At 42.5% G+C, this 15,901-nt stretch overlaps 1 protein-coding gene across 4 annotated transcripts in view; it reads right to left on the reverse strand.

The window, feature by feature from the left end:
• Positions 1–12,251: 12,251 nt before the first annotated feature.
• Positions 12,252–15,901, reverse strand: part of HS3ST5 (heparan sulfate-glucosamine 3-sulfotransferase 5) — a 263,739-nt gene continuing 260,089 nt past the window's right edge. For all 4 annotated transcript variants that reach the window (XM_053312770.1, XM_053312710.1, XM_053312848.1 and 1 more), the window contains one exon: positions 12,252–14,257. In XM_053312770.1, the coding sequence (XP_053168745.1) occupies positions 13,327–14,257 (931 nt within the window). In that variant the 3' untranslated portion in view covers positions 12,252–13,326. The remainder of the gene's footprint in view (positions 14,258–15,901) is intronic.

Here is a 15,901-nt window from a genome sequence, read left to right on the forward strand (position 1 = left end):
CCAAGATAGGGCTGAGAGAGATTCCTGCCTGCAACCTTGGAGAAGCCGCTGGCAGTCTGTGAAGACAATACTGAGCTAGATAGACCAATGGTCTGACTCAGTATATGGCAGTTTCCTATGTTCCTATGTTCCTAACTGTAAGCAGTTAACAGTAGGCATGGAAGACGATCCGAGATAAAAACAAAAAGTGTTGTATGGTAAACATTTAAAAATCTGTACTGACAAGTTAACACACAGGGTGGGTTCACATATATGGTGGAGTTTGGGAAGAGGAGCACTTCTACTCCAGCTTCTGCTCCAATGCCAAGGTGTGTCATGATGTGAGAACCCACTAATCTTAGCATATCCTGTCCTATTTTCATCAGGGAACCCGCCATCTGTAACTTATTTCAAATCTAACTTACAGGTGGCAGGTTCCCTGAGGCAAATAGGACAGAATATGCTGAGATTTTTGGGTTCTTATGTCATGAATAATCTTGGCATATTGGATGCTGGAGTGGAAATAGATGGTCGGGGTGAGTCGCTTCTCACCCTAACCTCATCATACATGTGAACTCAGCCTCTGTGTGAGATAATCACAAATCCTGATTCAAATTGCAGATGGTCTTGTGGTAGCAGGCATGTTTGTCTCATTTGCTAAGCTGGGTCCACCCTGGTTTACATTTGCATGGGAGACTACATGTGTGAGCACTGTAAGTTTGTCCCCTTTGGAAATGGGCCCCCTCTGGGAAAAGCCTCTTTATGCTTTCATAGAGATGGGTTCAAATTCCACTCTTGGCATCTCCAGATAGGGCTGAGAAAGACTCTTGCCTGTAACCTTGGAGAAGCCACTGCTGGTCTGAGTAGACCATACTGAACTAGATGGACCAATGGTCTGACTCAGTATATATACAATATACCTATGTTTCAATATTAGTATTAAGAGTGTGCATTGTCCCAATTCAAATGATTACTCATGACTCTTGCATAGCATGAATATGTGAGAGGCTGTTGTAAACAGATACAACTTCTTGGTGCAAATACAATTTATGTGCTCATGATGAAATAGATATATGTGGTTACTGCAAATGTGATGATGTACACAGTTAATCTACACTGTGTTCACACACACCATTACATTTGTGGTGAGGTAACAGATGATACCCAGCTGACAGATAATGGATTGAGGTGGGAACAGGATAATCTTGCTAAGACAGCTCTCTCTCTTTCTCTCTTCCATAGATTATGAATATTTTAAAAAGACACTGATAAACAGAATAAGTATGAAACTACCAAAATCTAAAGCCTTTGAGTCAAACTTGTTAAAATAAATAAATGAATTGCCTTACAAGATAAATCGTTTTTATACAATTGAGAAAGGTGTGCTGATATTTGCTTCAGTTGTTTTATTTAAGTCTTGTTTTATTTTGCTATTCCCAGCCTCTCCAATACTTTCATCAACTTTCCATATGCATTGGGAATTGTGCATAAATTATGTTGTTTCTCTGAAGACTCAAGAGAAAGATGTTGTCTTCACAGCCCTGTGAAGTGGAAAGTCTGTTATCAGCCAATAATCAGTCAAGGAAATTTCATACTTTAGCAAGTGTACCAACTTCATTTCAGTGTTTTGCTGTATGTGTGTGGATTAAAAGATATGCTTCCATGGCATCATGCTTCCGTGATGATGATGATGATGATGATGATGATGATGATGATGCTTCAGTGCCATCATTTGGATTCAAAACAAAGGTACCTGAATCCATAGAAACTAATCTTTGTTTGGATAAATGGTTAATAAAAGTAATGCAAGACAAAATCCGTGTTTGTAAATTGCATTTCTGACTCACCTGCCTCCATAAAACTCAGGGAAGGAGTGATCCCCTTTTGTCTAGATACTTATTGTATATAGGGAAATTGAGTTCACAACAACAACTTCACAACAACTCTGTGAGGCAGCCTAGGCTGCCCAGATCCTGAGCAGTTCAAATTACCAAAGAACTTCATGGCTGACTGTAAATTTGAACCCAGGTTTTGCTATTCCAAGTTCGACACTCTGTCCCCTTCACCATGCTGGATGTCATCCCGTGCTCTCACAGACAGATGTATTGTATGTGCATGACTATGGCTTAGAAGGAGCTGTCCTCTACTGAGTCAGAATCTTTGGTCCACCTAACTCATTATTGACTTCTTCTTTTTGAGAAACTTGAACTGGAGACTGAAATGAATTATTAACAGATTGCTCTCGATAAGTGAATGCTCAAAGGTCCAAAGCAGCTCCCGCCAAGTCTGAGTATCTCAGCAAAACTCCCTGTTAAACTATAATTGTTCTCCCTTTGAGAGCAAGTTCTGAGCTTTCAACAAGAAGCATCACAAAGCAGTGGTGTCACTATGATCATTTTCCAAGGAGACTGATAGAATTAGCATCCCAGCTGTTGCTGAGTTTTCTTCAAGCACCTTAATCCTGAGGGTAGTTTTAAATTCAGAAACTCGGAATTAGTGCTATTGATTTCAATGGCATTATTCCAGAGAAAACAGTTTGAAGACTGTGATTATGACACTTGGCTCCATAGAACATCTGGAATACAGAACCTTCTGATTGGATGGTTTGTATACAAGTGAGTTTATATAAGCATTCTGAAATATTCCCCAGTGCATGAGTAAATTACACAGGCATAGGAATGCCTGTGTAATATGGGTGGAGAGGTAAAACAGCATCCTATCATGTTATTTCACCTGACCCCCACCACAACCTTCTGTGGCTTCTCAAAGCTTTCCCTTTGCACGATTCATGCTTGAAGAGGCATTTTTACACTCAGAATCGCCTGCAGAATAAGTGTGTCAGTTTTATTAATCGAATCCATGGAAAAATGGCTAAGTTATGAGGAGTAAAAGTTGAAAAGCAGACAAGTAACATCAAGATGACAGTTGGTCCCCCTATTTTTAGAATGGGATTTTTTGCATTCAGATAGGGAAGCACAGGCTGACTCAATTTCTTCAGAAAAGGTCTCTTTCAGTAGTCGGTCTTCTGTACTACACACTTGCATGGATTAGTCAAAATAAATATATTTTGAATTTCTACAAATTAAGAAAAAAGAGGACCCTCTAATGCCAATCTTGTTTATGTTCAGATCAGTTGGAAAGTTCATGAAGAGAAAGGGGGAGGGAGAAGGAAGTGAGTGGGCAGAGGAGGGAGCGGGAGTAAAGATCTCCTGCTGTTGTTGCTCTGCAGATAGCTGTGAAGGGCCTCTGAAGGGGCTGGCTGGTGAAATCTTTCTCTCCTCCTAGAGAAGAAACGTCTTGAAAGGGTAACCACTACACTTGGACTATGTCTTTGAGCTAGATAGAAGAGCTCTACTCTTGCCTGTTCTTACTGCGGGTCCCGGTCTTCCTGCCTTGCTTGCAGCCAGCAGGGGTGTCCTCAAAACTGGTTTGCCTGATTCAATCAAGTCTGAACTGGAACCGAACAGAACTGGGCATGTTTGGTTTCGTGCCACTGAACAACCTGCCTGGATAGGCTCGAATTCGAGCCAGTTCGGGGGTTCTAACGTTACATTTATTTTTAATTTTTATTTTAGAATCAGGGTGGGTGGGTGCTGGCTTGGCCACGGCAGTGGGGGTGTCTCTGAAGTCTCCCCCCCTTTCTTGAGACTTCTGGCCTCATTTTGGCCCATTTGGGGGCCGTTCCGTCCCTTTCACTGGTGGTGATGGCCATTTTGGAAGCTTCCATGCATGCGCCCTGGATACCTGTGTGGCCTGCGTCATGACACAGCCACACAAATGGCCAGGACATATGCCCAGTGAACCGGCCTTGACTCCCTGAACTGACCTCGAGCCGAACCAGGCCCAGTCCAGCTCGATCAGTTCAATGGGGAACTGGCTCAACCTGAAGCCAGTTCACACATCCCGAGCAGCCAGCCCTGCTCTTGCCATCACCACAGACCCTGCTCTTGCTGCCTTGCTCTTGCCACTGCCAGCCCTGCTCTTGCTGCCCTGCCCACTCTTTCTGCCCTGCTCTTGCCAACCTGCTTTTGCTGTCACTGGCTATGTTCTTTCTGCTGCCAGTCCTGCTTTTTCCACCCTGCTCTTGCTGCTGCCACTCCCGCTCTTGTCACTTCTGCTGGCCCCACTTGCCAGCTGGCTCGCATTCCAGTAAGAAGCAGAATGGTCTCTTTCCACCTGGAAAGAGGCCATTCTGCTTCTTACCAGTGCACAAGCTCTAGTGCACAAGCTTTTTGCCATGTTCATGTTATGAGGACATGAGATCTGATAGCTGCTCTGAGATATTGTAAAGGTTTTGCTCTCGAGTTGGTGTTGACTCCTGGTGACCAGAGAGCCATGTGGTTTTCTTTGGTGGATTACAGGAGGGGTTTACCATTGCCATCTCCCACGCAATATGAGATGATGCCTTTCAGCATCTTCTTCTATTGCTGCTGCCTGATATATGTGTTTCCCATAGTCTGGGAAACATACCAGCGGGGATTCGTACCAGCAACCTCTTGCTCCCTATGCAAGTTACTTCCCCACTGTACCATTAGGTGGCTGTTGAGATATTGTACTGGCCTACACAATTACAACCATGGAAACAAAATTTGGCTAGCTCCTCCATGCTCCAGGGTACTACATACCTATGTAGGCTGGTGGCAACAGCAAAACCTGGTGATTAGCATTACAGCAATACTTAAGAATTTGGTAACATGTGCCTCTAAGCATATGGTGAGTACTGTTACACAGAGCTCTGGGCATGGGGAAGTTAAGTAATACTTCCAACTATAAATTATCATGCTTTTGCAACTCTCTCTCTCTCTGTAGCTCTTTTGGATGGGCAGTAAGATATATTCTTATTTGGGCCTTGAGGGGTGCTGTAGAAGACATGGTTGCTGTTTCAGGCCTTCACAGCAGAGGATCTTGTGGAATATATTCATCTTGTGGAATACAAACATTCATGAGATTCCTCCTTTTGAAACTGGTTTGATTCCATGCTCACAAACACCTGCCTTCTGAGGGCATTAAGCTACAGTGTTTATGTGTGTGTGTGTGTGTGTGTGTGTGTGTGGAGGGGGGGTATTAATAAATGGGAACCGTTTGTTCACATTGATTTATAAGTATTATTAACAGTATACAATTTCTTCCTATTGCTTCTGAATTCATTTCTATGATGGTCTCTGGAGTGTGAACTCCTACGCATTTTACTGATTGTTGTCTCTGCCTGAAGTTCCCATCACCACCATGACTGCTGTTTTTTTCGGCAGAAGAGGGGAGTTTTGGGGTTTAAGCACATTTCTTTAAAATGCATTTTAAACAAGGTGGAGGGGAGGAGAGAGAGAGAGAGAACGAGAACTGATCACTAGGGCAATGTGATCAATGTAACCAATGTAAGGCAATCTTGTTAATTTTTTTTTTAAAAATATCTGGAAATCTGGTAAAATTCACATCTCAAAGACCTCCCCCCCCCCCCACAAGTCACAGGTCTGAACACTGAAGAAATCCCAGGGTTTTTCATTTTGTATAGTATTTTTTAAATGTACCAGTAGAAAAATTGGAAATTCTGAGAAAAATTTTTCTTTTTAGGAATGATGAATGAAATGCCTTTTAAGACATTGGTGAGCACCCTTGGACTGCTTTAAAATGTGGGAGCCATTAATCGGTCCTTAGTAGGGTTGTGCGTTTTGTATTTTTTCTGTTTTGATTTGTACCAAATCCGAATCAACCCCATTTTGTATTTTGTCTGAAATTAAGCCTTCCGAATCACCCCCGTTTTGTTTTGTAGCCAAATTAATCCGAATCTGCATGTGAATTAATTCAGATTAAAAAATGGGTCATGTGGTCAAAAGAGTAGGTGGGGGTTATAGTGCCCAATGAGTGGGAGCTACCACAAAAATTTCAAAGGAATTGGGCAAACTGCTGATTTTTGGTGAATTTTTGAAGTTTTTCAGATTTTCTCCATAGGGTATGATGTTGGTTTCAGGAAAAGTATAGCTTCACGCGGGGTGGGGGAAAGGGTGGCCCATAGTGGAGTGTGGTTGGTGGTAGTGCCCAGTTGGTGCAAGGAAGCTACCACAATTTTTTCAGAGGAATTTGGCAAAGGGCTGATTTTTAAAGAATTAATGAAATTACATGTCTTTCAGCTTTTCCTTGTAGGGTATAATGGAAGTTTCTGCAGTCCCATAACTCCACTTGAGGGGCACTGGGGTAGGCCCAGAGCAAGTGGCAGTGTAGTGCTCATAGGGTGCCAACCACCCACATGGGTTGCCAACCCATGAAGTACAGGGTTTTGTTCTAGAGGTGTTCTGAGAGTAGATTCTCTGGTAGCATATGAGAGTGGATTCATGGTTTTTCATTAAAAATCTCATTTGCTACCAGAGAATCTAAACTCAACACCTTAGAAACAACAAAGCCCAGTACCCCAATGGGTTAGTAATCCAGGGGGGTTGGTTGGCACCCTCTGTGCACTACACCACCACTCGCTTCAGGCCATCCCAGTGCCCCCCAGGTGGAGTTATTGGGTTGCTGAAACCTCCATTATTTCCTATGGGAAAAAAATCTTAAAGATGAGTAAACCTCAAAAATTCCTAAGAAACCAGCCCTTTGCCCTATTTGTAATCTGTGTGCACCACCCTTGGGGCACTGCCACCCAACCCACTGTTTTGCCCCTGAAGCCCCACATAAACAAGTTGAAAGAGTGAAGAGAATGACCAATGAGCCAGCATGGTGTAGTGGTTAGAGTGCTGGACTAGGACCAGGGAGACCCGAGTTCAAATCCCCATTCAGCCATGATACTAGCTGGGTGACTCTGGGCCATTTACTTCTCTCAGCCTAACCTACTTCACAGGGTTGTTGTGAGGAGAAACCTAAGTATGTAGTACACTGCTGTGGGCTCCTTGGAGGAAGAGTGGGATATAAAATGTAAATAAATAAAATAAAACTGCCTTGGTACTATGGAACAGATTCAAATGTTCATTTAACTGGACTGGAGTGAGCCGTAGCCCAAACAAATCAGCCTAATGTTCAGAATTGTTGAGATTTATCATCACTGCATTTAAGAAATTGCTTAACCATGGATCATGGTTACAAGAAAGAGAGAAGCAACTAAGATTCCTGGGGATGTCAATAGATTGACAGGTGTGTTCCCCACCCCCCTCCCTTCGTCTCCTGTAGTCCCATGTGGATGACCTGTCCCTGCAATGGCAAAAGTTGTGAACCCCTGGCTTAGACCTCATGTCCCACCAAATTACATTGTGGCCTAAATTACATTAGACTGCTCAACTTGGGCATCAAAACTTAGACACCACTATAGCTCATAGAAATCAGAAGAAAAACAAAATAGCTCTTCTAAAGAGTCCTGAACAAGTCAAGAGATTCTTTCTAAACCTTTGGAAAGAAAAACCTGTGTAATTTCAGAACTTTCATAAACCAGCTTCTCAAAAAGCTTCTCCTCACAATTTATACCATGGCTTTTAGCAAGAATTTTGGAATTGCATTGAGCTCCCAAAGATATTTGGGTATTTCTGTCTCAAAATGCTGTCTTCCAAATCCCTTTGCAAGGTCAGTTTGCATTTCAATCACACTGAATGCAACACTTAACTAAACTATTCATGCTCAACAGTTTTTGCATATCTTATCTTCTGCTAATCATTCAGTGCCTCAGCTGGAGTGGAGAGAGTCAGAGAAGTCAGTTTGAATTGCAAAGCTTTTCTGAAGAAGAAAGCATTCTGTCCAAAACACAGTCATTTCGATTTGGAAACAAAAATCTCTGTTTTTTAATTCTTGATTTTGTTTTGGTTACAAAACCTCCAAAATTGCCATTTTCGGGCACAAAACATTTTGTACCTGAATCGAAATGCACAAGCCTAGTCCTTAGAGGCTTCCTGGCTCAGGAGCAATGATTTGTACTCCTACCTGCTTTGGGGGCTTCACAAAGCTTAAAGGCTTAATGGTTTGAGGGGGTGAACTCACTTAAGGACCAGGACCTCTTTTGGAGTTGGCAAAGAGGAGCAGGAATCAACACTGTGCTGATTCCAGCTTCTGAGCCAGGTTGTGTTCCCCAAAAAGGCTTGGGCAAGGACACATTTGTCTGACTACTAGCCTACAGTAGGTCCGTACTGCAAATGGGTGAAGTGTCATATTTTTCAGTTCATAAAGCTGTTGCCCTTTACACAATATGTGGGAAAGTAACAAGGGGAGCAGGGCCATTCTATTTGCCTTGATGGGACTTACCATCTAGCCCCTCTGCCTCCTGTGGGCATTCCAGCCCAGATGGAGTACAGCCTGCTTGTCGGCTGCCAAGTTCCAGCTGGCTGGTTGCGAGCCTCCCAGATTGTTGAGCTCTACCACCTGCTGCCTGTCCTGGGAGCTGCTCGTGAGAGCAGTGGCTTCTGGGGCTTGCAAGCTTAAAAGCAAGGAGCCCCGCCAAGGGCTTAGCTGTCAGGCCACCTGTAGGCGGCTGCCGAAGCCGGCTGCCAAAGGAAGCCGGCCTTCGGGGCTGGGCCTTCGGGGATTGGACTGAGGGCTGGAGGGTTGGGTTGTGCCAGGCCTTTTGCAGATATGTGTTTGGGCTCTCTTGAGGGGGGTGGTGCTGGGGGTCTGCCTGGCAGTTCGGGGGCAGCTATTACTGTAGTGGTGGGGAATAGAAGAATTGGCCCTGGCAGAGCAGCTGGCCGTTACAGGGCAAGGAAAATCAGTAATTTAGTAACTGTTTCCACTTCCAACTGCTCAGTCAACTCTTTGGCCTTGGGGAGCAGCTCCAACGACCCACAGAATCTGGCCTTGCTTTTCATAGTTCATAGCGGCCATGACAATTATGGTTCCATGGGTGGGGGATCCAGTGGTTTCCCCATTGTCATGGACGGACCACTACCTGGCTAAGGTTGGTCTCACAGTCGCAATGCACCCCTTCAGGGGTGGTGGACCTATTATGATGGTCTGTCCAAAAAGGCTGCTGGACCCAGTGGGATTTCAAAAGGCCTTGAAGGATTTTGACGTTGGTGCGGCCGGTGATTCTGTCGATGCCCTGGTGGGAACCTGGAACAGGGAACTCCACAGGGCAGTAGACATGATTGCTCCTAAGCGTCCCTTCCGACCTGCTGTGGGGGCTGAAGTGGTTGGGTAGGTGACTAGAGCACAAGTGGAGGAGAACTCGGTTCGAATCTGACAGGATTCAGCATGTGACCTATTTGAAGGCTTATGCAGTGGCAATGCGCACAGTGAAAAAGAGATTCTGGTCTGCGCGCATTGCAGTTGCAGGTTCACACTCGGCGGAGCTATCCCAGGTTGTGAGGAGTATGGTTTCTGCTCTTCCTACTTCCAATCAGTCCCAGAGTTGCTCTGCTGTGATGCCTTTAATGGGTTCTTTGTGAATAAGATCTCCTGTATTCAGGCCAACTTGGACTCCACTATTTCTGCAAGGTATATGGAGGAGGTGTCCAGCGATCCCTCTTGCAGTATTAGATTGGATCAGTTTCAATCTGTGACTCCTGAGGATTTGGACAAGTTGCTTGGGGCGGTGAGGCCTACCACCTGTTCTCTGGATCTTTGCCCAACCGGGCTGCTTCTATCCAGCAGGGAGATTGTTGGAGGTGGCCTAGTTAATATCATAAATGCATTGCTGAGGGAGGGTAGGGTGCCCCCCTGTCTGAAGGGGGCAATGGTTAGACCACTCTTAAATAAGCCTTCCCTGGACCACTTAGCGATGGACAGTTACAGGCCAATCTCCAATCTCCCTTGGTTGGGCAAGGTGATTGAGAGGGTAGTGGCTGACCAGCTCCAGGCAGTCTTGGAGGAAACTGATTATCTAGACCCATTTCAAACTGGCTTTAGAGCTGGCTATGGGGTTGAGACAGCCTTGGTCAGCCTGATGGATGACCTTTACCAGGGAATCGACAGAGGGAGTGTGACACTGCTGGTTCTTCTGGATCTCTTGGCGGCATTTGATACCATCGACCATGGCATCCTTCTGGATCGCCTGGGGGAGTTGGGCATAGAGGGCACTGCCTTGCAGTGGTTCCATTCCTATCTCTTGGGTAGATTCCAGATGGTGGAGCTTGGTGACAGTTGCTCCTCAAAACAGGAGCTGTTATATGAGGTCCCTCAGGGCTCCATTCTGTCACCAATGCTTTTTAACATCTACATGAAACCGCTGGGTGAGGTCATCAGGAGGTTTGGTGCTGGGTGTTATCAGTATGCTGATGACACCCAAATCTACTTCTCCTTTCCATCTTCAGGAAATGACACTCATTCTCTAAATGCCTGCCTACAGGCAGTAATGGGCTGGATGAGGGATAAAAATTTGAAGCTGAATCCAAGCAATACGGAGGTGCTCATTGTGGGGGCTCAGAATCTGAGGGGTGAGTTAGATTTTCCTGTGCTGGATGGGGTTACACTCCCCTGGAAGGAGCAGGTGCGTAGCTTGGGAGTACTCCTGGACCCAGGCCTCACCCTGGTAACTCAGGTGGAGGCCATGGCCAGGAATGCTTTCTATCAGCTGCAGCTGATTCGACAGCTGCGCCCATTCCTTGAAGAGGATGACCTCAAAACAGTGGTGCATCAGCTGGTAACCTCCCAGATTGACTATTGCAATGCACTCTATATGTGGAGCTGCCTTTGTACGTAGTCCGGAAACTTCAGTTAGTTCAGAATGCGGCAGCCAGATTGGTCTCTGGGGCAACCCGGAGAGACCATATTATGCCTGTTTTGAAACGTTTACACTGGCTGCCGATATGTTTCCGGGCAAAATACAAAGTGCTGGTTATTACCTTTAAAGCCCTGAACCGCTTGGGTCTGAGATATCTTAGAGAGCGCCTTCTTTTACATGATCCCCACCGCATGTTAAGGTCCATGTGAGGAGGTCCGTCTCCAGTTACGGTCCGTCTCCAGGTCCCTCTCCAGTCTGTCTCCAGTTCGTTTGGTGGCGACTCAGAGGCGGGCCTTCTCTGTGGCTGCTCCCGGGCTGTGGAATGCACTCCCAGCAGAAATTTGCAATCTTAATTCTTTACTGACCTTCAAGAGAGCCCTTAAAACCCATCTGTTTGACCTGGCCTTTCAGAGTTTTAATTAGTTTTAATTGTTTTAATGTTAACCTGGTTTTCAAGGTTTTAATTGTTCTGATAGTTTAATTGTTTTTTAAGATGTTTTTAATTGGTGTTCATATTTATATTTCTGTTTTAATTGTTATTGGTTTTAATGGTTTCTGTTTTTAATTGAAACCACCCTGAGCCATTTTGGAAGGTATAAAAATCGAATAAAATAAAAAATAAAAAAAAAAATGTTGTCTCATGTCCTCTTTGCATTGCAGTTTTAGGTCTGGAGCAATGTTTAAATGGGCTCTTTTCTCTCTCTCTCTCTCTCTCTCTCTCTCTCCATCACTCCCCGCACCACACACACACCCTTTCAAATTCAATTTAACTTGCATTAATGGTTTTCACATCCAGATTCTAAACACAAAGCCTATGACTTGCAAGAAGCCCAGTATTTTCCAAACAATAGCCACTCTTTTCTTTTGCTGTACCACACACAGCTTTATGAACTTACTCAAGTTCCAAATCAGGCTTAAATTCATATAAAGGACCTCTTTGCACCTGCTGTCTCATGTGGACCATTATAGGAAGGATAGATCCATAAGTGCATGAGATTCTTAGCCTTCATACGGAAACAATAATAGGAAAATCCTGCTGTGTACACTGGTCTTGCTGATTATGGACTTGATGCAAAGCTCAGTTCTATGTAAATGAGCTGCAGAATGCAGTCTTTCTCCTATTGAAATCAATGGCAAAACTCCATTGATGAGAATGGAGTTGCTTTGCTCCTTTAGTTCCCTTGATGCTGCTGGTATTTTCAGTGTATTTCTTCTTCCTGCAGGACTAGCATAATGACATTGGCCAACTTCTACCTAAAGAAGTGTAGGTGCTCCATGAGAAGTGTTGATGCTACGGATGTTGCAGACTAGTGCAGAATCCGTGCTCAAGGTGCTCTCCTTCCCTATGCATCCCTCAAGGACATACTTTTGGGTAATACAGAGGGCTTCCAGGGGAAGAGGAAGAGTTTGTTGAAATTCACCTCCTTAGTACCACTGCCAGTGGTGAGTTAGTTGAACCTGTCCACATCGCTGGCGTATTTCACAGAGCATTTTGTTAGGATGTTGGCCATGGTTTCAAGTGGTGTGCTCATGCCGCACACAGCACGTGACTTTAAAAGCTCTTGTTCTAAATTGCACTCAGCCTAAATCTTCCATTTTGACTGGTATTACTAATCGCATTGTAGGAAGGGGATTCCCAGAAAAGTCCAAATTCCACTTTTTATTGACCATGAAAACATTCATCAAAAAAAAAGAAAAAGGCAGTTGCACATAGAGCAATTTAATCCATTCCATTTTAAAATACCACAATAAATTTAATTTTCACAATAAATTAAATAGCCATATTCAGTTTACAAAATATAATTACTTAGTGTGAAACCAGTATTTACAAACAATATACATTATATACAGCAGGTTTCTCTTTGTCAACATACAAGCATATAAGGGGAAAAAAAGACTTCCTTTTTGACACATGATTGACATGCTACAAGTGTCAAGATGTTCCATACAACAATAATAATAATTAAAAAAAAATAGTGCAAACTCAGCACAGGAAATTTGAAACAATGTTGATTGCATGAGATATTTTTTCTTCTTCAAACAATAGGAAAAGAGTTTCAATAGATCAACTCAGCATCACATTTATGGCATATTCACACTGCAAACTTATATCAGTTTTACGCTAGTTTAAGTGGCTTGGTTTCCCTCAAACAATGCAAGAAAGTTTAATTTGATGAGGGATCTAAGAATTCTGTGCTAGAGATCCTAAGTTCCCTGTTACAAGTAGAGTTCCCTGGCAAGAGACAATGATTGTTAAACCTGTATAAGTCTGAAGTGTAGATTTATACCTTTAAAGGGTCAATATTCTTTTTGAAATGTGTATTCATGATACCTCACTTTAGATCATCCAATACAATTTTTGAAATGAATTCTATAGTAACATTCTGTCTTCTCTCGTTATATGTTTGGCATGAAACTTTATGGAGCAGAGTACTGACCCTTTGAAATAAACAGCTGAGTTAATTTCTTCAAATGACATCTTCTCATTTAACTGTATAGCATAAAATGATGCAATTATGCAGAGAGTAAATTTTATGTTATTCACTGCTCTGTAGAAAATTGATCCCACCTTATATTTGGTCACACACTGCATATGTACAAGTATGCATGAAAAAAGGGTTACTTGGATAGCTGTGTATACGAAAAGTGCATATTTTACTCTAGTAGAGACACGGTTGCATATCTCTGGGTGCAACACACAGTGTTGTATGACATTTGCTTTAGGGCCAGTTAAATGTCCTCCCTGTGATCTGGTAAAATTTCTGATTGAAAGGATGAAAGAACTTGCGCAATTTGGTAATGACAGAGGAGTCCACCTCTGGATGGATGCGTCCCTTGCTTCCTGCCAGGCACTTGTTAAAGACAATGTTAAATCGCAAGCAGTAAAACCCTCTGGTGGCATTGAAATATAAATTATATTGACTTATCCTTGGAGGAAGATTTAAGAACTTCTCTACCAGCTGGAGTTCTGGCAGTGGTTCTGTAATCAGACGGTCACCATCGACAATATGAAACTGCTCTATGGGAAAGTATTTTAGCCACCTCTCCAGATGTTTTGTGTAGATGCTGGTTCTTACTGCCTTGTATTTTGTGTTCACCTCACAGGTATTAGGATCAATGGCCAGCTTTTCAAACTTGTAGTAGGTTTTATTCTTCCTTTCCTTTCCCTCCAGCACCTGAGTGTAATCGGAAATAGCTCTTGTTGTGGGTTCCCTGACAATGATCAGTAATTTGACGGATGAGTTCATTTTATAAATCCTTTCAGGTACCTCCTCTGTGATAAAGTATGCAGGACTCTTCTCGATTGTTATTTGATGAGGGTAAGAAAATGGCATTTTTTTCCGATACCACTCAATGCCCTTGGCATAGTTCTCATCATTATCAAAGAAGTGGATTTCTTGAGAAGCTTTGACCACTGCTGGGTGGAGATTTAGCATTTCCAGCAGTGCTCTGGTTCCTCCTTTTCTCACCCCAATTATTATGGCTTTGGGGATTTGTTGGACCAAACTGTGAAGTTGAATTTGTTCTTTGCTGGCATTGCCTTTCCGGAACTCATGGAGCAACCCACGCTTAAACTGCAGAGCTCGAAGTGGAATTTCATCTTGGCCATGGAGTCCAAATCGACCATCAATAGGGCAAATGGGCTGCAGTCTGCAATGATTAGAACATAAATTGAAAAAAGGGGACAAATTCTAGTTTATGCTACAAGTGAAAATGGAATCATCTATAGGCAGGTAATATGATTCATAGGATATGGCTAGCATGGCAAGAATAATAGCAGAGGCTATTATTCTTGTCTTAGGAGCTGAATCAACATGTCTGTTGCGAATCTATCACAGCAAATGCCTGAAATCTGATGAATGTTAATATGCTTGTAATGTTGACAATTCCACATGATTTTGTCCAAAAACTTAAGAAATATACCAATGAATGGTGACAGTCACTTAAATATTATTATTAGTCATTAATTGTGTGTGTTCAAAGAAAAGGGAAATTTATAACTGTTTTAAGGCATTAACAAATTCATCTGGAATTGCAGCATTTGCAAGTATATGTTGACATTCAGCAAACTTTGGATGTTCATGGCAAATAATGCCAGTGTTTGCAGAGCAAATATGAAAGTATGAAGATACATGTTGACAAACACATTGTGGGTAAGGAGTTATTGCCAATCAGGTCTACTTTAGAGTACTTAATACTGCAAAGCACAGATTGGTTCTTGGTCTATTAAATGTTTACTCTCCTTGCTTATCTTCAGGCTCTCTATGTCTATGTTTTTTCATTTCCACTCTTTGGATTCAACTGAATCTTAAGAGGGTGAGCCAGATTCTGTGCTTAATAATTTTTTTCAAAGGATGGAAGTCTGCATGAGCTTGCAAATATATATTTGTTTTTAGCAGCTTTATTGGCAACAGCTGATATCAAATATGCAAGTAATCAATGGTTTATCCTTGTGCTTATTGCATATGCATTTAATTTAGGCACTACTGAATTAGTAGATTTTTCATACTTTTCTGGTTGTTTCACATACTGTGTAGTAGGCCTATACAAATTTGGATTTTATCTGAAATTGTCCGAAATCAGTAAAAATTGTTAAAATCTGCATCTGATTTTTTTAAAACAAAAGGATAGGTAAAGTTGGAATTAATTCTGAGATAGCAAAATTAATGTTGGAAATACTTTTGAACTGTCCAAAATGTTACTTCTCATACAGTAAGAATTATGTAGATCAAAGGCTATTTAAGTACACAGACTTCTGTACCATCTGAACAAGATTCACTAGTGAATAAAAATCTATCATAGCTTGATATAAAAAAGAGATAGGAATAAACCCTTTCCACCATTAGCAGTATTATATATGGATCCTATAGAATTCATTACTGCAGGAGTTCAAGGAGTCAAGTACTGTGTCTGGATAATTTTATGACCATTAATAACATTTGTAGATGGGTAAGCTTAGATTGGTGATAAGGTTAATTAAATTTCATGCCTCAGAGCACTGGACAAATTCCTTCAGGAATCAAGAAGGAATTTTCATCTATACATGAAATTGCATACTTGGCTATGGCCTTTTTACACATCTTTAATATATAAGGCTTCACAGGCAGAACGTGGGATGATGCTAATCAAAGACCATGATCCCTTCTCAGCATTTGTGGAACTTTGTATGTTGAAATCTGGCCGGGAATCATATGGAATATAAAAGACAAAGGATATCTATCATCACCTTATTAGAATGCTATATAATATGAATCAGTGGGTGGATCATTTTGGTGTTGTTTAGGTTTACATACC

The sequence above is a fragment of the Hemicordylus capensis genome, chromosome 1 (assembly GCF_027244095.1).
Source record: "Hemicordylus capensis ecotype Gifberg chromosome 1, rHemCap1.1.pri, whole genome shotgun sequence".
NCBI classification, from domain to species: Eukaryota; Metazoa; Chordata; class Lepidosauria; order Squamata; family Cordylidae; genus Hemicordylus; species Hemicordylus capensis.